At 45.9% G+C, this 27343-nt stretch overlaps 1 protein-coding gene across 1 annotated transcript in view; it reads left to right on the forward strand.

Moving 5' to 3' along the window:
* LOC149868730 (dynein axonemal heavy chain 5-like) overlaps positions 1 to 27343 on the forward strand; it is a 265120-nt gene that overhangs the window by 215264 nt on the left and 22513 nt on the right. Inside the window, exons 71-72 of the mRNA XM_090037668.1 lie at positions 233 to 421; positions 13594 to 13726. Of these exons, the coding sequence (XP_089893794.1) occupies positions 233 to 421; positions 13594 to 13726 (322 nt within the window). The remainder of the gene's footprint in view (positions 1 to 232; positions 422 to 13593; positions 13727 to 27343) is intronic.

The raw sequence follows: 27343 nt of genomic DNA on the forward strand, positions 1-27343 counted from the left end.
TTAAAGTTCTTGTTATAATGGGTCAGATCCTCAGGTTGTTACGTGGCTTTACTTTGATTGATCTTGATTGGAGCTACCTTGATTTCTACCACTTGAAAATTACACCATTCTTTTCTGTTTATTTTTATGTAGATTTTTCTTGATGTATATTTAAAAAATTATGGTCTTGACAAGAACACCTTTTTTCTACGTCGTTCTGTATTTTTCTAATTGCTTCCTTTTTTATTTCAAGGTATTTGGACTTCACCCTAATGCAGACATAACATATCAAACTAACACAGCTAATGAGACATTAAACACAATAGTTAGCATTCAGCCTAAAGACAGTGGCACTGGAGGAGGGGAAACCAGAGAAACAGTGGTACAACATCTTGCTGATGAAATGCTCGAGAAGTTACCTCCCGACTACATCCCTCATGAGGTATGCGCTGCTATATTGGCATAGACATATCTTTATGTGCATATACAACACTTCTCTGTGCTACTGTGTTTAATTTTGGCTGCACGCAAGTAATTAATTAAATCATGCACAGTTTATTGACAGTTTAAGTAATCTGGGTTCTTATCTAACATATGCCAGAAAGCTATACATAAAAAAAAATATTATTTAGTTAATGTGCAGACAATCGAAGTGTTAAGAGCTTCAGGTGCTGCCTAAAATTACTATGTAAAAAGGCTCTTAGCTTTTCTCCAATAGTGCATTGACATTGTCATCAACCAGTATCTGCTACATCACCTTGGCCAAGGTGGTATGCTTTCAGTATACTTTCAGCATACATTCTTTCCCAATAAATTTATATAATTTGTTTATTGTAATAGTTTAAGACATGATGATAGGCGCAAAACCTTCTTTTCCAGCAAAGAAGTCTCCATGTCTCAGCTAAACAGTTAAGTGATGATGATTGCAAGCCTCATGTTTGGGCATAGAGGTTACTCTTTTGCATGATGATTGGTGCTTGGCAGCTTCAGGACTTTTGCTAGATGCCTGCAAGGATATGGAAGCAATTGTTTTCCACTCATGAATGTTTTATTGGCGTCTAGACTTTTTCCCACCTTCCTCTGGAGCACTGGACACAATGAAAACTGAGGATTTGATTGGGATGCACTGGTGCTTCTGTTGGTGCCAAAAGCCCTCAGAGGATCCTGGCTAGGAGATCTTGTTCTTCTTCTCAGGGTCATGCCAATTGCCAAATTTGGGTTCAGAAAGGAATACCCCTCACCTACACCCAGAGAGATTGGCAAGGATTGTAGGTTTTTTGCCTTTCTACGCAGGTTGGATACGGTTGCCTCCCTAGGATCTTCTGAGCAGATATTAAGCTATTTCTTCTCTGCCACTGTAATGCATGGCATTGACAATTCTCATCACCTCTGTTTTTGACCTGTTCTTCCTGGTTATAGTTCTGTTCCTTGTAGTTGTGGTGTGTGAGGGTTTGGAATGAAGTATTGTTTAGGAACCTTTGGATAAATGGTGGAATATTCTTTTGGATGAATATCAGAGACTGGTCTTATTCGTCTGGGAGGTTCTTTCCAGGCTTACATTCCCAGGTTTCTGTGACTGACTTGATCTGTGGAGAATACAGGAGTAAATCTGCCCTTTTGCTGCCTCCATCTGTTCCTAAGCAGACTGTTTTGATTCCACTTCAAGTGCTTCTCTTCCAAATATTATGGGCCTGATATCCTAATGAGCCCTAATAACTGGTCAGTGTACTTGATCACTGGACAGCTGCTCAGTATTCACCAAGACACTTACACTCATCTTACAGCAGTTCTCAGTGGGGCTGGTAGTCCTGCATGTTTGAAGACTTGCAAAGAGTAGCCTCACCTTCCTGTTCAGGGCTTCCAGATTAATGTTGGACCACTTAAGTATTTCGACAATATGAGACAGCACAAGTATTACTCAGCCACAGTGTTGTTTCTGGAATTAATTAAATCAAATATATTAAAGATGCCTTGGTCACCATTCATTGTATTTCAGTATGGTTGATCTTTACAAATTGGTTCCGTCTCAAATATTTGTGTGTCTGATCTAAGTAAAGTTATTTGATTTTGTTTTCATCCAGGAGGATCATATTGGTTTGCCTAAGTACATGTCTGTGTTGACCATCTAGTATCATACAGTTTTCCAATCCCAAGCTCCTGGTGGAGTTCACAATTTTATCATACTCTGGAGTTGCCTTGCACTGGTGCTGTAGAGTTTGGCTCAATTATGTTAAATGCACCTAAATGTCAGTTTTCCTGACATGTAAGTGTGTCCTGGGAGAGAATGGGGAGAAGGACCCCAAACAAGAAAGGAAAGTTATGGGAGATAGAAGGCACAGGAGAAAGAGAAACAAACAAACATAGAAGTTAAAACCAGGAAAAACTACTTACCTTCAGCAGGAGCCACAACACAGCGAAAGCAGTGACAGAAACCCGCGCGGCTCATTAGCCACAAGTTTATTCAGCTGACACTGGCTGGTAGCGATAAAAATGGCCAGCGGAGAAGGAAGGAGAAGAGGAAGAACAGAACCAGGGAGTGTAGGGACACCAGACCCACTCCGGGACTCTCTCAGGGAGGAAGAAACATCGGATGAGGAGCCAGAGGAGGCTCCTGATGCCAGCCGTGGCAATAGCAGCAGGGAACAAATAGCCGATGCTGGAGACGAGCCAGAAGCATCCCCTGCAACCTATGAGAGTGGCAGCACAGGACAGGTGAAGAACCTCACCATAACAGGTGGGAGTATTGGGACCAGTGGGGAGGAGGAGGAATTCTCCCCGCCGGGAGAGTCCCAACAGGAGCAGCAGGACCCCGAATGCAGAAAATAGCCAGCCACACACTGAGGAATGGTGAGGCACCCAGATTGGGATGCTCCAGAAGGGAGAGAAGCAGGGCAGCACCAGGCTCACTGAGGAAGTGGAAAGGGGGGAAGGAACAACCCGAGCAGGAGGTCTCGACTACATGAACCTGAATGGAGGGCAGTGCTTAGCTAGACTGTAGGGAACACAGCACCTGGTACCCTGATGCAAGGGACCAGGGGAGTGAGTTACCTTGATACCTAGTGATACATCAGACATGTTGTCTTGTGCTTTCCTTTTTATTTTTCCTTTTTGGTGCTTCCCCATGTGAAGGGGTTGAGAGACGGGAGGGGCCTATGGATATAGACTAGATGGTGTAAGGCCCGGAGGGCTTCGTATTAGATCAAGACCTTAGGGCGAGAGTTCACCCTAGACGAGCACAGGTTACATGAGTGAGACTTCCAAACGTAGACAGCCCAGGACGGAGTAAGCAAATCAGCATCAGGAGCAGATATCCAGGACAAGAAGTAACTCGAGAGGCTCATCACTGGTGTAAGAAGGGGTACATGGCCACGAAGATTGAGCAATCCATCGAGGTGGTGTGAGGACAGGGTATAGGGGTGGTGGAGCCCTGTTGGTGACTGTCGGGCAGGCTGCGCGCCGCAGAAGGTCCCTGGGTAGCCGACCCTCCACTGAGGAACATTCAGAGTCATGGCAGCTGAGATAGGGGAAGACTGCTCGCGGAGGGAACATCTCCTCGGCAATTTGCGGGAATCTGCAAGGCGTACCCCACCCCAGTGCTCGAGCCAAGGCTGCACGTGACCAAATGTTTGGGACCCAGTGCTCACAAAGTGGTGTTTTTGGAATTTGCATACAGTTTGCAATCCCACTGCCTGTGCAGTGTAGGTACATAAAAGCATAAATACAAGGTGTAGTGGCTCATCTTCAGAAGAATTAGCTAATGCTTAACCTGTGGTGTGATGGTTAGGGTACTGTGCTAAAAAGTTAGATACAGGTTCTGACTACCCTTGAGTTATTGGGGGCAGGGGGGGGATGCCTAGAATCTTGGTTTCTAGCTTCCTGAAAAAGTGCTCTCATCACTCAGCTATTTAGATTAAGGCAAAGAGAACCCTTCTCCTCGTTTTTTCAAGGACTTATACTCAGGTACATGCATATGTACCTTGTCGCAAAAAAAAAAAATCAACAGGATACTGAGTTGTATTAACAGAAGTGTCACTTGCAATCCAAAAAAGTAATTCTTTTGTTTTATTCAGTACTGGTGAGGCTTCACCTGGAGTACTGTCCAGTTTTGGGCCCCACACCTCAAGGACATGGCCAGTTTGGAAAAACTCCAGTGCAGTGGAGCAAAAAAGATGAGGGTTGTGGGAGGCAAGGCTTATGAGGAAAGTCTGAAAGAGTTAGTGTTTAGTCAGGAGAAGAGACAACTGAGGGGGTATTTGATAACAGTATTCAAATACCTGAAAGGCAATTACAGAGAGGATGAAGAGGAGCTCTTCTCCATGACCATAGGGTACAGTTCTAGGAACTATGGCCTTAAGCTTCAGCAGGAGAATTTTAGGTTGGAGATTAGGAGGACCTTCCTGACTATGAGGGTGATTAAGCTTTGGAACAGGATACCTAGATAAATTGTAGAATCTCCATCCTTGGAAGTTTTCAAAAGCAGGTTGGACAGACATGTAGTTAATGTAGTTTAGTCAGGGATGATTCAGCTTTGTGCAGGAGACTGGACTAGATGACCTTGTGGGGTCACTTCCAGCCCTACTTTCTTATGATCCTATATGTAACTACATAATTTTCCAGCCAGAGCATAGCCTGCTAAATATATAATAGCCATGTATGTAATAGCCATGGGGAAGCTTACATGCCCACTCTGCATTGGTAATAGAATCACAAAGTTCATGCATATGCCACAAATGCCACTCACATGACTGGAAAATTTCCAGCTAGGTATATAAGGGGTTATAGAATTTCACCCTTTGAAAATATCCATTCAAAATAGATAAAACTATGGACTGCCATTACATCTTGTTAAGCCCAGCAAGTATGTTTTTTCAGTGTCCAGGCAATGATGGTGGGCAAATAATGATTGACCTTATTGGCTAAGATGACAGCAACCATTTTCTTGAAATAGGTAGGCACAAGATCCTTTGCGTTGATTACACCATGATAAATGATTTAGTAAATGTGATTCCTTTCATTGTAGATTTCAGTAGTTTATTTTCATTCCAAATTTTTTGGTGTTGTACCAGTGTATGAGGCATGCACTTCAGTCATGAACCTGCTCCCGCCACGGGACTTTCTGGTTTTGAAGCTTTGCTGCAGCTTCAGTAACGTACTTCTCAGTGATAATTGGCTTTGACACAGTAGGAAGGCTGATTTGTTTGGCTTCTTCATTTTTAATCCAGTAGGCACTCTCATCCTGCTGAATTACCTGTCACCAAATGCCACATCGCAAAGCATGGAGGCCCTGGGGGGCAGGAGATGCTCTTATGCCTGTTCCTTTTTTAAATGTTGACAGTCCCTGGCAGGAAAATCTTTGGTAGTTATGAAATCGGCAACTTTGTGTCATGTTGGTAGCTGTACTAATTTACACTGTGTCGTAGTTGCACAAAAAATAAGATCATATGTGTGCTGCAAACTCCCACTCAGCACAACTGGCTTTTTTAGTATGAAATGTAGACAAATTGGAGAAAGTCCAGTGGAGGGTAATGAAATGGTTAAGGGACTGGGACACATGACTTTTGAGGAGAGGCTGAGGGAATTGGACTTATTTAGTCTGCATAGGAGAAGCCTGAAGCTGGATTTAATAGCAACCTTCAACTACCTGAAGAGTAGTTCCAAAGAGGACGCAGCTAGACTGTTCTCCGTGTTGGCAAATGACAGAACAAGGAGCAATAGTCTCAAGTTACAGCAAGGGAGGTTTAAGTTAGATATTAGGAAAAACTATCTCACCAGGAGGCTAGTAAGGCACTGGAACAGGTTACCCAGAGGGGTGGTGGAATCTCCATCCTTGGAGGTTTTTAACCAGAGAGGTGGTAGGTTTGCCACAGGGTGGGTCGAGAGGCTAAACAAAGCCTTGGCTGAAATGATCTAGCTGGGAATGGTCCTGCTTTGAACAGGGGGTGGACTAGATGACATCCTGAGGTCCCTTCCAACCCTGATTTTCTGTGATTCTATGAAATCAATGAGCTTTACCACTTCCAGGTGCCTCTTTCAGCAGAGAGGATGCAGAATAGGAAGTATTTTCCTTGATTGCTCTTTTATATTCCAGGATGAAAGATCTGATTTCTTTTATTTGCCATGTTTCTTACGTTGTAGGTCAAATGTAATCCATTGGCATTTGGTTTCAACAGCTGGGCAGGCATTGTCAGACTTCTGATTCATGTGAGATTTAGCCTTCATTTGGACAACCTTGGCCTTGGAGTGTTTCACTAATTTTCCAGGAGTTTATTAGTTTTATCTTGTAATTAACAGCAAAATGTTCCAAGAGCAAGACTATTTCAAAATTAGCAAACCTCACAGGAGATTAGGAGTAACATCTCCTCTCAACAGTAACAAAAGACATGAATTGTGTTGTACTCATTCAGGATTAATGGGCTATTATAAATGATACAAGAGTGAATCCTGTGAATATACTTACATATAAATGAATAGTAAGATTTCAGTATTGTTGCTTCATCATCATACAAAATATTACAGATGTTAAAAGCACACATATATAAAGAGGCATAATTGGGCAGCTCTGCACCCTGGGTGTTAGCAGTTCGTGGGACACTGGCAGCTGCAACCACCACGTTTCTTGTGCTCCCTCTTCCCCTACTTGAAGGTGGCACTGAGAGCTTCTGGTCCAGTCATAGATTTCATAGATTTCATAGACATTAGGGCTGGAAGGGACCTCGGGAGATCATCGAGTCCAGCCCCCTGCCCAAAGGGCAGGAAGTCAGCTGGGATCATAGGATCCCAGCAAGATAAGCATCCAATTTACTCCCGAAGGTGTTCAATGTAGGTGCTTGAACCACCTCCGCTGGCAGACTGTTCCAGACCTTGGGGGCTCGGACAGTAAAGAAATTCTTCCTTATGTCCAGCCTGAAAAGGTCTTGCAGGAGTTTGTGACCGTTCGACCTCGTCATCCCTTGGGGCGCTCTGGTGAACAGACGTTCCCCCAGATCCTGGTTGTCACCCCGATAAACTTATAGGTGGCCATCAGATCACCCCTGAGCCTGCGCTTTTCCAGGCTAAAGAGTCCCGTGGCTCTCAGCCTGTCATTGTAAGATCTGTTTTCCTGACCTCTGATCATGCGCATGGCTCTCCTCTGGACTCTCTCAAGCTTCTCCACATCCTTTTTGAATTGTGGAGCCCAAAACTGGATGCAGTACTCCAGCTGCGGCCTCACCAAGGCCGAGTACGAGGGGAGAATGACGTCCCGGGATTTGCTCGAGAAGCATCTATGGATGCACGCCAGCATTTTGGTCGCTTTACTAGCCGCAGGATTACATTGCAGGCTCATGTTCATCTTGTGGTCAGTGATGACCCCCAAGTTTCTTTCTTCTGTAGTGCTAACCAATGTAGCACTGCCGAGCCTATAAGGAAGCTGCAGGTTTTTCCTCCCAAGGTGGAGAACCTTGCATTTTTCAGTGTTAAACACCATCAGGTTCTTGTCTGCCCATTTGCTGAGCTTGTCCAGGTCAGCCTGGATCACCCGCCTATCTTCTGGCGTGGATGCTTTGCCCCAAAGTTTGGTGTCATTGGCGAACTTGGCCAGTCCACTCCTGACTCCAGTGTCCACATCGTTAATGAAGATGTTGAACAGTATGGGTCCCAGGACAGAGCCTTGAGGGACCCCACTGGTCACAGAGCACCACGATGAATGACTGCCATCGATTACAACCCTCTGGGTCCGACCACGAAGCCAATTTCCCAGCCAGCGGATCGTGGTGGAGCCAAGGCCACAACTGAGCAGTTTGGCCAAGAGGTGATCATGGGATACCAGATCAAAAGCTTTTTTGAAGTCAAGATATATGACATCAATCTCTTCTCCCTTGTCCAGGTGATAGGTCACCTGGTCATAGAAGGAAATGAGATTGGTCAAACAAGACCTACCCGCAACAAACCCGTGCTGGCTATCCCTTAGAATGTTAGCCTGGGCCAGTCCCTCAAGGATGGCCTCCTTAATAAACTTTTCTAAGATCTTCCCCAGGATAGAAGTCAGGCTACTGGGCCTGTAGTTAGCCAGATCCACTCTCCTCCCTTTCTTGAAGATCGGCACCACATTGGCCTTCTTCCAGTCTTCAGGCACTACACCAGAGTGCCAGGAGTTTTCAAAGATCCGTGCCAGGGGCTGGGCTATGACCCTCGCCGCTCCTTGAGTACCCTGGGGTGCAGGTTGTCAGGGCCAGCTGACTTGAAGGTATCCAGCTTCTCAAGGTGTTCCTTCACGAGGTCAGCATTGATGGAGGGTAGGGGATCCCCCTCACCCAGATTTCCCTGTCCCATAGCAGGCATGGGCATCCCGTGTGACTGATGAAAGACTGACGCAAAGTACCTATTTAATAGGTTGGCTTTTTCCTGGGCATCAGTTGTCAGTTGCCCCATCTGGTTTACCAGGGGTCCAACATTGCCCTTGCTTTTCCTCTGGCTCCCGACATATCTGAAAAAGGACTTTTTGTTGTCCTTGATGCCTGAAGCTAGTTGGAGTTCAGTTGCAGCCTTGGCTTTCCTGGTTTGGTCCCTGCAGGACCCAACCAGCGCGGAGTAATCCTCCTTGGAGGTGAATCCCGTCCTCCATCCTTTGTAGGCTTTCCGGCGGATGATGAAGGTGATCAGCTCGTGGTCGCTGTCACCCAACTTCCCATCAATCACTAGGTCGCCGATTAGGTCGTCCCCCGTAGCCAGTACCAGGTCAAGCAGCGCTTTGCCTCTCATTGGCCCATAGACTTCTTGAGTCAGGTAGAGGTCATCCACGCACGAGAGAAAGCTTTGCGCCTGTTCAGATTTAGCTGAGTGATCTTCCCACGAGACGTCCGGGTAATTGAAGTCACCCATGACAACCAAGGTCCTGGAGCAAGCGGCCTCAGTCAGTTCCCAGGCGAACTCCTGGTCAAGCTCGGGACTTTGAGTGGGAGGTCTGTAGTAGACTCCCACCATTGTGTCCCCTGTGCCGAATTCCCCACGAATTTTTACCCAGAGGGTCTCTAGCTGGCCATGCCGGTCGCCAACATCAGCTTGCAGGGACATGTAGCTTTCCTTCACATAGAGAGCTACACCCCTGCCCCTTTTGTCAACACGATCCCTCCTGTATAGGGTATAGCCCTCTATACCTGTGGTCCAGTCATGGGTGGAGTCCCACCAGGTCTCCGTTATCCCAGTGACATCATATTTCTTTGCACTGAGCAGGAGGACGAGCTCGTCCTGCTTGTTGCCCAGGCTTCTGGCATTAGTGTACAGGCAGGCAAGTATGCCCTTGGGGGCTCTTGCCTTGCCCACAGATTGTGCCAGGGCTGGGGCAGGGGTGGGCTCCCTTAAGTGCCCCCTTAAGTGCCTTGGTCTGCTGGCTTTGCAAGGGCCGTTCAGCAGGCCAGCAGGGGCAGTAGTCCCCCCATCCCCCAGCGGGCTTAGTTTAAAGCCCGGTGGAGCAGGTCAGCCAGCCTGGCTGAGAAGAGCCTCCTCCCCAGGGGAGAGAGGTAGAGGCCATCTCTTCCCAGCAGCTCGCTGCCTCTCTCTCCAAAGAGCGGGCTGTGGTCATGGAAGCCAAAGCCTTCCCGATAACACCAGTGCCGCAGTCTTTGGTTCACCGCGTGGATCCTCCTCTCCCTCCTCAGCCCATAGCCCGAGACTGGGAGGATCGACGAAAACACCACCTGAGCTCCCAGACCCCTAAGCCCCACTCCCAACTCCCTGTAGCGCCTCATGACCTGGCTGGGGGTGCTCCAAGCCGCGTCATTGGTGCCCACATGTATAAGGAGCATGGGGTAGTGGTCTGTGGGCCGGAGGAGCTGCGGGATCCTAGTTTCATAGTTTCATAGTTTCATAGTAGCTAGAGTCGGAAGGGACCTAGGTAGATCATCTAGTCCGACCCCCTGCCTTGGCAGGAAAGAGCACCGGGGTCAGATGACCCCGGCAAGGTGCTCATCTAACTTCCTTTTAAAAATCCCCAGGCTAGGAGCCTGCACCACTTCCCCTGGAAGCCGGTTCCAGGCCCTAGCCGCCCTGACTGTGAAGTAGCGCCTCCTAATATCTAATCTAAACTTACCCTCCGCCAGCTTGTGACCGTTATTCCTGGTCACTCCTGGCAGCGCACGGGGGAACAGGGACTCCCCCAATACCCGCTGATCCCCCCTGACCAGTTTGTAGCAGGCCACAAGGTCCCCCCTTAACCTTCTCTTGTGGAGGCTAAACAGGTTCAGGTCCCGTAGCCTCTCCTCATAAGGCCTGCCCTGCTGACCCCTGATCATACGAGTGGCCCTCCTCTGGACTCTTTCCATATCGTCCACGTCCCTCTTGAAGTGTGGCGCCCAGAACTGGACGCAGTACTCCAGCTGCGGCCTGACCAGTGCCGCATAGAGGGGGAGGATCACCTCCCTGGACCTGCTCGAGATGCATCTGTGGATGCATGACAGGGTACGGTTGGCCTTCTTGACTGCCTCCCCACACTGCCGGCCCACGTTCATCGTGGAGTCAATGACGACTCCAAGATCCTTTTCCGTCTCCGTGCTGGCAAGAGGGGAGTTCCCCAACCTGTAAGTGTGGTGCCGGTTCTTCCTCCCCATGTGCAACACCTTGCACTTATCAGTGTTAAACCCGCAATGTCTCGGATACGGGCCCCCGGGAAGCAGCAGACTTCCCGGGCTAAGGGGTCGGGGCGGCAGATTGCCCCCTCAGTGCCCCGCAGGATGGAGTCTCCCACAACAAACACCTTACGCTTTGTCTTGGGGAGAGCGGGGCCAGTAGCTGCGGTCAAGCCTGGGTTGCCTGCGGGAGCTGGCAACTGCATGGGCTCTGCTGGGGCTGCAAGAGGTGCGAACCTGTTGCTAAGCTCCGGCGGGGCAGGGGCCTTGGTGCGGCGGGCCTTGAGGCCCTTGACCACCTTGGTCCATGCCCCTGACTGGGCAGAGAGGGAGGTCCCAGAGTCCTCCTTAGTCGCGGAGGGAGACGGAGCTCTCCCCTGCGGCTCCGGGGGAGAAGGGCCTGGCAGTAGGAGTCTATCTCCTGCTCACAGTCCCTGATGGCACGCAGTCTCTGGACTGTGGCCTGGAGCTCCTCCAGCTGGCGCGCCAGAGACCCCAGTAGGGAGCAGACCCCACAAGGGGAGGTGGCCATGCTCCTGGGCCCCAGAGCCTGAAAAAGGAACAGGCAGCCCCCGCAGCCAAGAGCCAGGGGCTCCGTCTGCGTGGAGCCCGGGACCATGGGCTCCGTCTGGGTGGCCGTCTCTGAGGTGCCCAGTGGAGGGGCTGTAGAGCCCGAGGGGACCCTCGGGGTGCGGCGCGTGCCCATCCGTGTCATGCCTCTGGTAGGCTGGCTACACCTGGGGCTGGCTATTGCTGGGGGGGGTCGCAGGTCGTAACTCCCTTCAGTTACGTTACTGCACATGTATACATTTATCAAAATGTGTGACTGTGTATGCATGTTTATTTCTAATGGAAAAGAATTCCCAAATCCTGAGCATAGCTTTGTGTAGAAAGTGGAGCTTGTGTTGATATAAAAATAGTTGAGAAGCCACTTTCATTTTAAGTGCAGACACAGGGGGAGTGGTGTAATTAGGAGGTTAGATTGGGTTAAAAATAGCCACTTGATTTTAAAACAGTCTAAAAATGGCAGAAACCATTCTAAGATAGACCTTGATTGACATAGACTCAAACTTAATACATTTAGGTTCGACTGGTGCATTGAACTTCAGTATAGTTACCTGCACAGCCCCAGGGCTGGGAAAGCCCAGTTGCTGGCCCAAGTCTCAGGGCTGCGCTTCTTGTACCTGTCCCCCAGCAGCAGGCTTTTTTTAGTCCCTGAGCCCCTCATCCCCCTGAAGCTTACCAACCAGCCCCCTCCAGTCCCTCAATTGCTGCCTCAGATTTTGCCCCCCACCCAATTCCCCCAGTTTTATCAGCATTTGCTGATGCTAGGAGCCAAGAAAGTAAGTATCGGTGCAGGGAGGGACAGGGGAGTAGGTTTGCCACAGCGTGGGTCAAGAGATTAAACATAGACCCTAGTCACCTCCCTAAGATGCCCTCTACCCCCTCAATCCTGTCTGATCTTCCTGGGCCCCAGAAACCCATTGCAGATCCCACCTGCCCCCCCAGTCGCTCCTGTAGATCCCATCTGCACACCCTATCACTGCTGTGACTCTCACCTACCCCCTGATCCTTCATGCAGATGCCACTTACACTAAAAAAAAAAAAGACTTAGTTTTTCAGGTTGAAAATAGTGGGCCAGAATTTTTGTTGTCCCTTTTCTATTTGGAATATTCTTCTTGCATGTTCTTGTACTAGACCTTTTCTTTTGGGTACTGAGGCTAAACACCAAGTGAATAAAAAGACAGACAAGGTATTTTGGGTAAATCTTTTATTAGACCAACTCAAATCGTTGGAAAAATTCTTCTTTGCAAGCTTTTGGGTACCAATACCCTTCATCAGGCTGAGGAAACATCTGCAGTTGGAGTGAAAAAAACCCACTTTTTCCTTTGACTGTTTTAGAAAACAAAAGAATAACAATTTCTTATGAAATTCCTATAAGACATATGCTTTGTATGGATCATTTGTGAAGAGAAAAATAGGGTTTATTCACAAAATAAATTATCCCCAATAAATTATATTTTCTCAGCATTAATTTTAAGTGCTCTAGCTTTAGCAACTTTTAGTAATTTAAAAAATGAAAAGAAAGAAAAAGCACATTGACTTACTCTGTAGGATGAGGTGTCAAATTACAAAGCATTAGTTTAATCTGCTGGCACCTATTCCTTGGATGACTTTTCTGTTAAACTCAAGTCTGCATATGATTAGAATATAATGAATAACCTCCTTAGTAACTGTCCTCAAGGCGAATACTACATAAAGTTAAAAAGAGTATTTTCAAAGGTCTGAGAATGAAACCTGAGAAATGGAGTCTGTCAGTGTCAGTGCATTTAATTTGCTTGGACCTTCAAGTCTCCCAGTTCATATACAACACTACCATTCCTTTTGAAGAAGACTGCTGCTGGATATAATGTTAATGTCATTTACAGTAGCATTTACTTTATCCTTAGTGCCTTCACAAAAAGCGTAAATCAGCAGGTAATGGACTTTTGGCCTTGACAAAGTAACACCCACAGGATTGGATCAAAGCTTGACTTCTGATCAATTTCATTAGAATTATCATGCTATCTGCTGTTGGCAGAAATAGAATTACCAGGTCTGCCTATCCCTTATCTTATGCAGTAATAATTGTCTATCAGAATAAGGTCCTAAATTTGCGGTGGAAACTGATTTTATAGACCATTTCTGAAAGTTTTATCGATACAAAAGCATCTCAATTTGAGCCTTCAGTTTTGTATGAGAGACCTTGTTTTGGTATCTGGGAATGCCCAACATTACTCTGCACCAAGGCCATCTGTAGAAAAATAAAATGACTGTGATGGGAAGCCACATCCAAGTTATTTTAATGAGAAGGAAGGTGGATGTGACAGGAAAGAGTACAAACTGGAACTGTAGTAGAAAGAAATCAGCCTTCAGTGTGAAGAATTAGATGTCAGTGATCATGCAGAAAATATATCTTGATAGGACAGATATGCCAATATATTTATTATAATAGTTGTTTTGTTTTGTTTAGGTAAAAGCCCAGCTTCAAAAGATGGGAGCCATTCAACCCATAAACATATTTCTACGTCAGGAAATTGACCGAATGCAGCGGGTTCTGTCAAGAGTCCGAAATACCCTGACTGATCTCAAATTGGCCATAGATGGTAAGGGCATAACCATACAACATTTACAATTAAAGGATGATGAAGATGATGGTGTTATCAGTTAATAATAGTTCTAGTGCAAGTGTCACTTGATTGCACTCCCTAATTGACCTCAACTTCTAGTGGTTTAAAAAATCCTGACCCTGTACTGCTAAACCCATATAGATCGCCACTGAAGACAGTGCATCTCTGCAGAGCAGTACTGCAGTGCTCACAAAAGATAAATTGCTGGACAAGGGGCACAAAATGTATGCCAGAATGATTTACTTGAGTGAAACTGAGGCATAAGTACGTACAACAATGCAGAAGAATTGTTACAAAGTTGCAGAGTGGGAGAAAAGCGTTTAACAAGCAAGGAAGAAAATAATACCATATTTACTCAAACCCAAGATGAGGTTTTTTTCCCCCATTCAGCATGGAGGGAAAAACCCCTTCACAAGCCCTGTGTCAGGGTCAGAGTCAAAGCTACAGCAGCCACCTGACCCCACCACTACCTGCCCTATGCAGCCTCTGCCTCCCCCCAACTTCCCCTCAGTCCTTACTTCCAGGCATGGTTCCAGCTCCAGCTCCATTCCCTCCTGGGGCACAGAACATATGGAGGCTTTGTCCCCTACCCAGCCAAGCAGCAGCAACACATCTCCTGCCCTGGGGCACTACTAAATGGCCAGGCAGGGGCCACACTTCCATGTGCTCTGTGCTATACCCCAAGAGAGAATGGAGGTGGAGCTGAGTCTGATGGTAACAAGGGGGAAGGAGGCACAAGCTGCAGTAGGGGCAGGTGCTGGGACAGATACTGGGGAGTGTTGGTGGCAGAGGGAGAGGTGACAGGGATGCAATCAAAATAGGGGGTGAGCTGCAGGGGAAGAAGTGGAGGGAGCAGAGGGCAAAGGACCCATCTCCTTCCCCCCTTCCCTCCACACGCCCCCTGTGGTCCACTCTCCTGCTGCTGCTTTCCCCATTGTAGCAAACTGGCAGGGTGCAAATTTAAGGCAACACTCCGGTACTTAGCTTCTATACGTGGAAAATTATAACAAATGTATAATTTTCCTGTGTATAGCATCTAATTATTAGGGAGCCATCTTAAATTCAAGGTCATGTTGGATTTGCATAAAAATTGTATACATTTTTCAGATGAGATTTGAAAAGGTGATAAAAATGTTTATAACCAAGGAGGATGATTTTTAATTGAATCTTAAAAGAATGTGGGAGTCACTCAGCATTAAGATAGTGGGCTTCAGCATTTTAGAGCAAGGAGTGCTCCAGCAATTGTAAATGGACTTAGAGTGAGTCAGAGTGAAAGGAGGTGAAGGTATGAATGCTGGCATGTGCAGTGGCAGAATAAAGACAGTGGAATAGATGGTTCATGTTCCCTTCTGTTCCTTTCCTCCCACATTCTAATTTTTCCTATTTGTTCTAATGTAAATAGCTATCTTGGAAGAAAATATTAAGTTGCACATCCAGACTAACAAAACAAAGCTAAGGAGATTTAACAATAAATGAAAGTAACACTCAAAAAGTTCCATTTTGCTGATTAGATCTGACCAGTTCTGCTATGCCCTAGATCAACAGAGGCACAAAGTTTTGCGGAGACAGCAGATTCTACCCTACAGGCAAAGAACTGGAGTACTTCAAATGAGCCCCTTTAGACGAGTAATTACTGCCTGTGATGCGCTTACTTTCATTGCTGGTTTTCAAGCTCTTAACAGCAAGGCAGTTAGCTTCTATAAAGAGAAGCATTTTTTCCCTTTGTTCAAAGGTCAGAATCAAAAAGGATTTTTTTCCTCTCATTTCCATGGTTCACTAAAGCAACAATAAAAGCGTCAGCAACGTCATGGATATAATCTAGAAAAAATGTTCGTGAGTATTGCATACAAAACTGATTAGATTCCAGACCCTTTAATAGCATGTAGTGTACAAGATGGTACCCTCTTATTGTAAATTTTGAGCTAAATATTTCCTGATATTTGTGGGAACAATCCATATTTTAAGTCAATAGCAATTGAGCAGATACATAACCAAGGGTAAAAATCAGTCTTTTCAGTGGCATGACTGATATGTTTAAAGTCTGAGAACACACAGTACTCCGCACTCGTTATGTGGATGAGTAACAGTGTGTTTGCACTTAATATTCAGTTTCTCAGTGTATACAGTCCGATATCAGCTGTCTTATCAAGTTTGTGCTGTGGTTGTGTTCAGGCCTTTTAAATATGATAATTTCTGAGGTAGAGGTCAGGTAAGTACAGTAAAAAATCACTTTCAAATCAAATTTGGCAATGAAAATAATAATTGGAATTAATAGATCCCAGCAGGTTCATTCTGTCAAGAGTGAATACTATAACTCTTTCATTTGGCAGCATGGAAGGAATATTTAGCTGTTCTGCTTTGTTCAAAAGAAAAGTGAAAACTGAAACTCTATGACTCTGTACCCTCACCTGAACTTCATGGGTGAATCAGAACTGCACCTTCCTCCCAATATTGTACCCGTTCATTGTTATAATGGCTTAATTCAAGCTTCCTTTTCATAGAGAAGTAGGACTGCAAGGGATCTTCAGAGGTCATCTAGTCCAACCACCAGCCAGGGGCAGGATCATCCCTATGCAAACCACCCTATAGAAATCCCTTGTCTAACGTACTACCATTGGTAAAACTACACAGTCAATCTGGACACAACCACAAGGTGTAGAAATTTACTAACAAGACCATAAATAATAGTGTAGAGCAGTCTCAGCCTCCAAGGACAGGCTGATAAGACTCTGCAATGACCAATTCCTATTCACTTTGAAGTCTGAAGTAAGCAAAGATATAGTTTTTCTCCCTATTAGTTACCATTTCAAAACAAACATGTAGCCAAAAACCAGTTTTGAAACAATTAAGAGTTTTCTCACACTGACCTGATATCTTGTTTTCTTATACAGTGGAAAATTCCCACCTGCGCGCGCATCTTGTCTGTAAACTATAAATCGCCTCTAACAGTTTTATTTGGGGACTCTGAGCTCGCTCTGGGTGCCCAGCATGCTGAATAAATTTTGAGACTGACAGTGACTCTGTGTCTTTGGGAATAGCTCCGCAAGGGGTCACAAACTCCTCAACAAAGGCACCCTGACCTGTTACTGGTAAGGCAGGGAGACAAACTTTACAAGCAACCTTGAGGTTCGAGGGATTTCATACTCTGCCCTGGCCTTTGAGTCTGAATTCCTTACCTGAATCCATTATTTTAGTATTCCTGTTTTGCTGGTGCAGTTACTTTCAGCTAATCTACTGTTTTAGGCAACTAATATACGTAAGAATGAATCCCATGTTTTTATTGGTATTCAGTTTGATCTTTTTTTAATAGGGTTGGAACATTTAATTTTGTCATTTGTACATGAATAAATACATTTTGGTTTGGTTTGTTTGCTATAATATATAGAGTGGAAAATAACAAGTGCAAGCTACTCCTGAGTGGAGCTGACATGCAGCTGGTTGGAAACAATGTGGCATGAAAGGGCATGGACCATTCCACTCCTCTCCTGAGTAGGTTGACTATATTATTTTGAAGGAAATTTGGAACCAGGTAAAGAAATCCAGGACAGGGTAAGAAAATCTGGGAAGGGGGCCCAAACACATGCACAGACCCCATGGCTCCCAGGAGCCCTAATGGCAGGGCAGGGAAGAGCAGGACAACGCAGAGGCCCACAGCCAGCTCTATCCCCTGCATGCAGAGGTTCGACCTGACTGGGAGAGGCCTCTGTGTGGTACCTCCTGGCTTTGCCAGTCTGCATTGCTTATCCACACAGCACCTTCCCTCCTGCCAACAGCAGCCACCTGGGACCGCCACACAGCCCGGCCCTCAGCAATGGACATAGTGGCAGGGCATGAGGCTGTTGGCAGTGGGAGGCCATCCCAGCTCATCCCACATAGGTGCCCGAGCCCTGGCCCCAGTATCCTCCCCCGGCCCTCCCACCCTGGCTGATCCCTGCTTCAGGCAGGAGGAGCAGTGCTCAGTTTAGCCCACCCCCACCACTCTCCAGCTGCTGCTCAGGAGGAGCCAGGCCAGGCACTTGCAGGCAGGTAGCACCACCAATCTGCGACTTTTGCTTCCAATTTAGTCAAGTAGCTGGGATGCTGGGACAACCTATGAAGTCCAGGACTGTCCTAGCCAAAACAGGAGTATGGTTGCCCTATTCCTGAGGGGTCCATTGGGCAGCATTCAAGAGGGCAGATGCTTCTCATGTTGTCAGCACTTATTGAGCAACCTTTCTGTTTGGAGGGGACTTACCTCCCAATGACCCGTGTAGATCCAGGCATTAGCTCTCTTTGTCCTAAGGGATAATTTGAGATTAAATTGTAATTATTAGATTTGTAGCTACACTTGATACTCACTGTTATGTTCTGCTCATTAGAACTGTTTTAATTACTTATTGATTGCCTATATTTATTTCACAGTTGGAATGATATATAAATGTGAAAGCAGCAGTGAAGGCTGTCCTCTTAAGCAATTTAAATAGGCTGTGTTTTCAAAATGGTATGCTGATTTCAGAGGACGTGGGCATTATGTTTTGAAGTGTGTGTATATTTCATTTTGAGAGTAACTATAAATGGGTCAACCAACTCCACAGAGCCAGAAGCTCCAAACTTCAAAGAAACTCCAGTCTAGGTATGGAGTCAGACTTTACAAGTTCATCCCTGTATTCATGACAGAACTGTGATTTGGGGTGTTAGTATGCTATGCATGTACCTTACTCAGCTCCGGTGAGAGGACAGAGTTCTGTGGCAGAGAGAATTAATGGTGTAGCTGTGATTTTACCAGCCTCTTCCATTTATAGTGATATGTTAGATTCAGCAAACTGCTTTAAAAAACAATTCCCACACCCTGTTAGAGGTTGCTGGGTGAAAGAAGGCCCAAAATGAGCTGTCTTGTTGATGTTGCGGCCTGTACTCCTCGAGTTCCCATGTACAGCAGCAGGAATAGGAGCTGATTTGAGGGAGCTGGAGTATCACTTTCACAAATCAAAATGATGGGAACAGGATTTGTTGAGGGTTCCCCCGACCCTCGAGCAGCTTCTGTAACGCCAGAAACAAAGGTAGTGTGTGAGCGCGGAGAGAGACATGCTAGCAGCAGTAATAACTGAGATCATAGTCCCAGCAAGGAAAATAGATGCAGCCTTTTATTTTGGATTTCTCTCATGCTGTGTTACCTACATAGTACTCCATAAACAAAACTCTACACTTGCTTTATTAATATTTCTCACATTCACTTTTTGTCATAAAACTCTAGCCATTTGTCATTTATTTCTTTTATCTTACTACTTTGTGCTTTCATAGTAAACCTTTGGAACTGCTGACTTCATGAAAAATAAAATGCATAAAAGCTATGCAGTTGGCCTTAGATTTATTATCCCTTATGTCTTTCATGTGTCATATGATCACAGTATCTGCATAGCTATTTCCACAGTGCTTAAACTGTTAGAAGAAAAATACTTTTCTTCTTAACATATGACTTCAGAATACTACACCTCCCCTGAAAAGCTTTTGCACAACCTATAATAAATTAAGATTTGTTTCTGCAGCTAGCTGAATCTGGGCTGTTCTTCAGACTTTATAATATTAGTAGTGCAAGTACTGTGTAAACACCTGCAGCATAAGCCATGAGACCTAAATGGAAAGCAAGCAAAAGAGAATTAATGGAAATTTTGACTTCAAAGTCACTGTGACGTTCATTATGGAGAATTTCTTCTAGACTTAAACACACTTCTTATTATAACTACACTTTTGGCACCCCTAATTTTAGGATATCAATAAGCAATGTGCTAGTATTCTTTAATCATAACTTTATGCCAGCTTGAAAAGTTTGAGAAAATGCAAATAAGGATACTGGCGAGCAAAAAGTGATGCATTCTTAGATACGTTCCTAATTTTTTTGGCCCCATATAAAGTCAGAAAAGGCTTGGTGTGGAAATCCCAAATTTGAAATAAGAGTTTGAGCTTGGTAAATACTGGTGCTTTTCATTAGTTTTCATAGGTTTCTGTTTTGGACTTGACAAGTTATTAAAAGCCATTTCATCATTTGATTTGAGTCTTTGTTGTTCTGTGTGGTGGAGGCTGGCTTGTAGATTGGTTTTAAGTGTTTCATTACCATTGTATCAGTGCCATATATGAACCCTAAGGTGCACAGTCAACATGTTGAAATATCTAGGACCTTACATTAAAAAATAAGTGTCATGAAGAGTTCCTCAGGTATGTGGGTATACAAGCTATCATTTGTCTTCTTGAAAGGCCGTGACATTGGAAGAAGTAGGCAAAAGAGGCTCTGAATTCTATTCCCATCTGCAATTTCAATGTAGTGATGTAATACTCTGCACATAGCATTTTACAAACATGATTTAGTTTGTCCTCAGATTATCCCTACGAACTAGGCAAATAATTGGACACTGAAGTTAAATTGGGAAAACCTGACACTCATGGAGCTTATCATGCTTACACATATAAACATGGCCATGACAGAAGACAATTCAGAACCCTTTTTCTTAACAGCTAGCTACAAAGATGAAAAAGAGCCCTACTGCAGCCAAAGCTAATAATATTTGTGCTTAGGTCATTTGATTCATGCAATGGGGCTGAAAAGTCCTAGATTCTTTCCTCGCTGATGATCCCATAGATTATATGGGAGATACAGAAGGAGACATCAGAGTAGTCCTCTCCTAGAATTTTATTTGGAAATGTCTGGAGGATTTCAGTAAAGGCAGTCATGAATTATAGCAAATGGAAAATCTATGTTTGTTAGACTTTTTTGGGAAAAGTCTAAAGTCTCTTGCCACCTCAGAACTAAAAATAGCTTGGTTCAGCAACTCTCAATTTGTTCTGTTCTCTTGATTCTGATGAAGCCAGGTTCCTCATTCTTTTCAAAATTAGATTAGTTGATTTTTTCTTTATTAAGAAGCGTATGCATACTAGGTAAAGTGATGATTATCAAAGACTGCTCAGAAGAAACCTTACAAACTTTGGACAAACCAAGGGAAACAAAAACAACTTTTAAATAGTTTAAATCCTTTTAAACAGAGTGTCTTTACAGAGTTCTACTGGCCTTGCTTGGAATAAGATTTTTTTTCATTTTTGGGTTGGCAAATAAAATATTGGTACTAATTTTCTCTTTATTACCAGTCCTGATGATAATATGTTGGTAAACAGATTTGTTTCCTGAGCTGGTAAATCTTCCAAACAATATGCAAAGCTACTTTGTATATGGCCTTACTGAATTGTGTATATGGCTATTTTGAAAAACGATGCAGAATTCTGTTTCTGCTAGTTGTTAACCAAACTGAAGTTTGATACTGAGTTACCTAACTAAAGCATAGGAGCAATTCTGTGCCCCATTTTAGGAGTAGGATCTCCCTCCATAATAACGCATGTCTCCTGGTTCCTGTAATGGAGGACCTGGGTGAAATGGAATTCTACCCTATGTGTATTATTTTTTACATATGTCACATTCACCTTAGGTTTCATAGTTTCATAGTTTCATAGTAGCTAGAGTCGGAAGGGACCTAGGTAGATCATCTAGTCCGACCCCCTGCCTTAGCAGGAAAGAGCACCGGGGTCAGATGACCCCGGCAAGGTGCTCATCTAACTTCCTTTTAAAAATCCCCAGGCTAGGAGCCTGCACCACTTCCCCTGGAAGCCGGTTCCAGGCCCTAGCCGCCCTGACTGTGAAGTAGCGTCTCCCAATATCTAATCTAAACTTACCCTCCGCCAGTTTGTGACCATTATTCCTGGTCACTCCTGGCAGCGCACGGGGGAACAGGGACTCCCCCAATACCTGCTGATCCCCCCTGACCAGTTTGTAGCAGGCCACAAGGTCCCCCCTTAACCTTCTCTTGTGGAGGCTAAACAGGTTCAGGTCCCGTAGCCTCTCCTCATAAGGCCTGCCCTGCTGACCCCTGATCATACGAGTGGCCCTCCTCTGAACTCTTTCCATATCGTCCACGTCCCTCTTGAAGTGTGGCGCCCAGAACTGGACGCAGTACTCCAGCTGCGGCCTGACCAGTGCCGCATAGAGGGGGAGGATCACCTCCCTGGACCTGCTCGAGATGCATCTGTGGATGCATGACAGGGTACGGTTGGCCTTCTTGACTGCCTCCCCACACTGCCGGCCCACGTTCATCGTGGAGTCAATGACGACTCCAAGATCCTTTTCCGTCTCCGTGCTGGCAAGAGGGGAGTTCCCCAACCTGTAAGTGTGGTGCCGGTTCTTCCTCCCCATGTGCAACACCTTGCACTTATCAGTGTTAAACCCCATCCTATTCTCATCCGCCCACCGTTGCAACCTGTCAAGGTCAGCTTGTAGCCTATTGCACCCTTCTAGTGCACCCACATCCCCCCACATCTTAGTGTCATCAGCAAACTTGAACAGGGCGCTTTCTACCCCGTCATCCAAGTCACTGATGAAGATGTTGAACAGTGCGGGCCCGAGGACCGAGCCCTGCGGAACCCCACTGCCCACGTCCTTCCAGGTCGAGAAGAACCCATCCACTACCACCCTCTGGGTGCGGCCCTCCAACCAGTTGGCGACCCATTTGACCGTGTGGGCATCGACACCACAGTCTCCCAGCTTTTTGATGAGGACAGGGTGAGAGACAGTGTCGAAAGCCTTCCGGAAGTCCAAAAAGACTACATCCACAGCAACCCCTGCGTCTAATGATTTGGTGACCTGATCGTAAAAGGCCACCAGGTTGGTCTGACAAGACCTGCCACTGATGAACCCATGTTGGTTGCCCCTGAGCATGCATTCCCCCGCAAGGCCCTCCTGGATGTGTGCCAGGATAATTTTTTCAAAGAGCTTACCCGGGATTGAGGTAAGACTAACTGGCCTGTAATTTCCCGGGTCCTCTTTTTTTCCCTTTTTGAAGATAGGGACCACATTGGCCCTCTTCCAGTCCTCCGGCACCTCGCCAGAGCACCATGAGTGCTCATAGAGCCGCGCCAGGGGTCCCGCAATGACCTCGGCCAGTTCCTGTAGAACCCTAGGGTGAAGATCATCCGGACCAGCGGACTTGAACATGTCCAGCCTCTCCAGAAGTACCCTAACTAACTCCTCGCTAACCCCTTGCCCAGGCGTGTCTCTCTCGGGGCCCGAGGGGGGCCCAGCAGGGAGGTGGCTGAACGGGTCCCTACTTAGGAAGACAGAGGCAAAGAAATCGTTAAATATGTTAGCTTTGTCATCTGGCGTGATGACTAAGTTGCCCATCGTGTCCTGCAGGGGCCCCACATTACCCGGGACCCTCTTTTTACCCCCTATGTATTTGAAGAAGGACTTCTTATTGTCCTTAATCCGGGAAGCTAGTCCTATCTCCAACTCTGCCTTGGCCCTCCTGACTGCCCCACTACATCCTCGGGTGACTGTAACATAGTCCTTCTTGGTGATGACCCCATCTCTCCATTGGGTATATGCCTCCCTTTTAGCAAGGAGGCATTCCCGGATGCTCTTAGTGAGCCATGGGGGTTTATGTGCCCTCCTGCTCCCTTTGACCCTTGTTGGGATTACCTCCCTTTGGGCATGGAGGATCGTCTCCTTAAGGAGCAACCACTCACCTTCGACATCTGATTCCCTTCCCCTCTGGGTCCTCAGCACTTCCCCAACGATCCTCCTTAGCTTGTTGAAGTCAGCCCCCCTAAAGTCTAGGGCTGTTGCCTTGCTGCAGCCCTTTGCCACCTTACGCTGGATGGTGAATTCCAGCAAGCGATGATCACTGTCTCCCAGGTGGCCCATCACCCGCAGCCCCCTCACCAGGTCATCACCCGTGGCCAGCACCAGGTCCAACAAGGCGTCTCCCCTGGTGGGACTGTGCACCTCCTGGGTTAGATGGAGGTCCTGCACTCTGGCTAAGAACCGACGTGAGCGATCAGACTTGGCTGACTGCTCCTCCCAGCAGATGTCTGGGAAGTTCAGGTCCCCCATGATGACCACATCCTTAGCTCTCACTGCCTCTGTAAGCTGACCTAAGAATTCCTGGTCGAGCTCTTCTCCCTGGTTGGGAGGTCTATAGTAGACTCCCACCGTTAAGTCTCTCTCCCCTGGACTGCCTTTTACTCTAACCCAGAGCACCTCAGAGTGCCCCCCCTCTACCCCCTTGCTAATTAACGAGGAAGTATATTCCTCCTTGATGTAGAGTGCTACTCCTCCACCTTTCCTTCCTATCCTGTCCTTCCTGTATAGCCTGTAGCCCTTGACACTCACCGCCCAGTCATGCGATGAGTCCCACCACGTTTCTGTGATCCCTACTATGTCAGGGCTGGTGACAGCTAGGAGGAGGGTGAGTTCCTCCTGCTTCTTCCCCATACTTCGAGCATTCGTGTAGAGGCATTTGAGGCCTCCAACGGTTGTGCCCACTGACCCCCTAGTCTCAGCAATGCCCCGTCCCCCATCGCTTACCTGTTTCTCCCTTTTGACCATTGGTCTGGGCTCGCTGGCTGTTGCTGGGCCTGGTAGTTCATCGTCTCCTCCGCCCTCATCTTCCCCCTCCCCCGACGAGCCTAGTTTAAAGCCCGCCGAAGGAGGTTCACCAACCTGGAAGAGAACACACGCTTACCTTTAGGGGAAAGGTGGAGCCCATCCCATCCCAGCATGTCTCTCATCACGATGTGCCGGTCATGGCTGAGGAAGCCAAAGCCCGCCTCGAAGCACCATTCCTGTAGCCTCCAGTTGGTCTCCGCTGTGCACATCTCGTGACGTCTGCCTCGACCGCTTACTGGCAGGATGGAAGAGAAGACCGCCTGTGCGCCCATCTCCCTCAGCACGCCTCCCAGAGCATGGTAGTCCTCCATCAGGTGATCAGGGGTTCTCCTGGCCGCATCGTTAGTACCCACATGGACAAGGACCATGGGGTAATAATCGGTGGGCTGGATGATGTTACCTGACTACAAGGAATTAAATCAATAGAGTCCATTAGGGAAGAAACAAAAAGAACAAAAAATTACAACAAAGACAAGTTACTGTCTAGAAGAATCCCAGAAGTCCTTGAGAGATTAATCTGGACTGGAGGGAGCTATAAATTGTGAAATGTCACCGCCTGGGTCCAGCCAGATTCTTTCAGTTCCCTTTTCTCATGTTGACGTCTTGCATCATTTGGGATAGTACGCTATTAAAGGACCTAGGGTCTAAAACAAGAAAGGGTGTTCAGTAAGTTGCCAGCGGCTGCTCAGAAAATTGTACTGACAAAGATGCAAGCAGATACACAAAGCGCATACAGATTACTTTTGCAAACCTAGAAATGGAGGTGACTGGACTGGAAATAAAAGTTGCAGAAGATATTAAAATTTAGGTAAGGAGAAATATTATTTAGGCTTCTTGTTTGCATCTTTCTACTGCCTTCTCTTTGCTGTTGGGTGAATAAATAAGGCTTGTGTTTGAAGAAACTGTTTTTGAGTTGCTTTAATCAGCAACCCCCATAGGCTCCAGGAGGAAGAGGGCTCACTCGGTGTTGCTGGGCTGGTAAACTAGGGGCCCAGAGCACCTCTTAAAGGGCAGTAGGATCCAGAAACAATGTCAGATAGTCAGGCCTCTTACTTGAGTTGTGAACTTGAGAGAGAGTAGAAAAAGTTGACAGTGTAGTAACTGTGTGGTTACTTAGTGCTGGAAGTGTTTGCAAGAACTCTATAAAGCAAGAGCTTTATTACCAGCTATGCATAGAAATAGCATGGTCTTCACAACACCTCACACAGACCTTCTGGGCATGTCTACATGTACATTAATGTGCCATAATGATGGCACATGAAGTTTAGTACCTGTAATAACAGTTACTAACTTAAAGTGCTATAATTGGTGCTCCTGCACAACAGCACTGGCACACATCTTTTGTGTGACACTAATGCACAGTAGACTAATTCTGTTGTGCCTTAGTGCATTAGCATGGCTTTCGCTGTGAAGCACTAACGTACAGTAGAATTAGTCTCCTGCGCTTTTAGCATCTTGTGTAGATGCATCCTCTGTGTGGGAAAGGCACAGTCCCTATTACTTGGCAGCAATATATGATTATGGAAATGAGAGGCTTAACTCTCTCCTCATGCTGGTTTTATCCCTGTCTAATTTCTTTGGCTGTTATTCCTGATTTATATCTATGCAACTGAAAAGAGAATCAGGCTCTAAGTGCAACAGTTGTCTGCAACAATACATAAGATCCCTAACATCTGGATATGATTTTTACATCTCTGGCTTGAATACAGACCTTCCCAAATGAGAGAAATCAAGTTACAGATCTATATCCAAACCTTTCTGTAATCAAAGTTATTCAGATCCAGCTCAGTATGTGGGTTAGGTAGACCAAATAGTAACAAGAGGCTACTGCTTAAAAATAATAGAAGTGCTAATAACATCTGAAGAAAGCATTCATACGGTTATGAGTCATTCTAAATTAAGATCCTCACAATAATTTAAATGTTTTAAAATGTAGTTTTGTAGCTGCTTGACATAATTATTTTAATTAGTGACAAACCTCTGCTATTAAATTGAACACCTACGGTAGTCTCTGTTCAGCACTTCAATGAATTTGGACACGCTTTGAGAATGAGATGGTATTAACTCAGGGCAACTGGGAAGAGGAAACCTGTTTTTAAAAGCTTTAATCTGTGTGCAAGAGAGTTGCTTACAGTTCATGTTATTTTAGAAACATAAAAATTTCCCAAAGTCTTTAAATGGCCTAACCTTTAGTCTATCAACTTCATATGGGTTTTGTTGCACCCAAGAAAAGGAACACCACCACATAAAATCCCAAAATAAGTTAGTTAAAAACAGTAGGCAAGTGAGGTTTGTGGAACATTATAGCTTGACACTATACAGTAATAGGCTATTCAGTCAGTCCCTTTATGGATAGCTGCCCTCTGATTTTTTTAGGTAGTAGAAGTATATTCACTCAATAAATCATATGTCTGTGACGTATTTCTAAGGTATCCATCACAGTGTTGTTTGGGTGTGCATACATTCTGCAGGATATTTGCTTATATTGCTCTCATTTTGTAATAAATTTAGTTTCAATGCACAATTTTTATTTTTATCAAAGCATGTCATCTGCATGAATGTACAGTATAACAATGCTACAGATGGCCCATGGTCTGCTAGGGTGCTAAAATTTAAGTGCTGTATCCCTGCTGCCAAAGCTGACTCCTACTCCTAGCTTATTAATGCAAAGTTGTAGCCAGGGCCAGGAAAGTGAGAACATCTTCTCAGCTTCTGCCATCCTTCTGTTGGGTTTGCTTCATGTCCTGACCAGAAGTCTGAGTGCCTTATGTTCAGCAGCAATTGTGAGTCACCATGCAGGGTTATTTTAATAGTGTTGCCATGTGTAACACAACACTACCTACCCCACGTGGTTTCCTTTGTGTGTCTTCATATCATGTCAGTGAAGGAGAGACTGTATTCCTTTAGTTGGAAGGCTTCAGCATGTCCCCCTTGGGTGGCATAGCTGGTCCCTAAAGAAGCTGGCAGTGGACAAGGGAGAAGCCCTCTGAAAGGTCCCCCAGGGAAAGTATACCCATAGGTCCCAACACTATCAGGGCCTAGAAAATTGAACCCCAACCCAGTTAAGGGGGTGTTAAGAAGGCTCACTACCTTTCCCTGTCCCAGAGTACCTGGCCATGGGAATTTGAAGC

The sequence above is a fragment of the Crocodylus siamensis genome, chromosome 3 (genome assembly GCF_052110815.1).
Source record: "Crocodylus siamensis isolate JL-2025a chromosome 3, ASM5211081v1, whole genome shotgun sequence".
In the NCBI taxonomy this organism is placed as follows: Eukaryota; Metazoa; Chordata; order Crocodylia; family Crocodylidae; genus Crocodylus; species Crocodylus siamensis.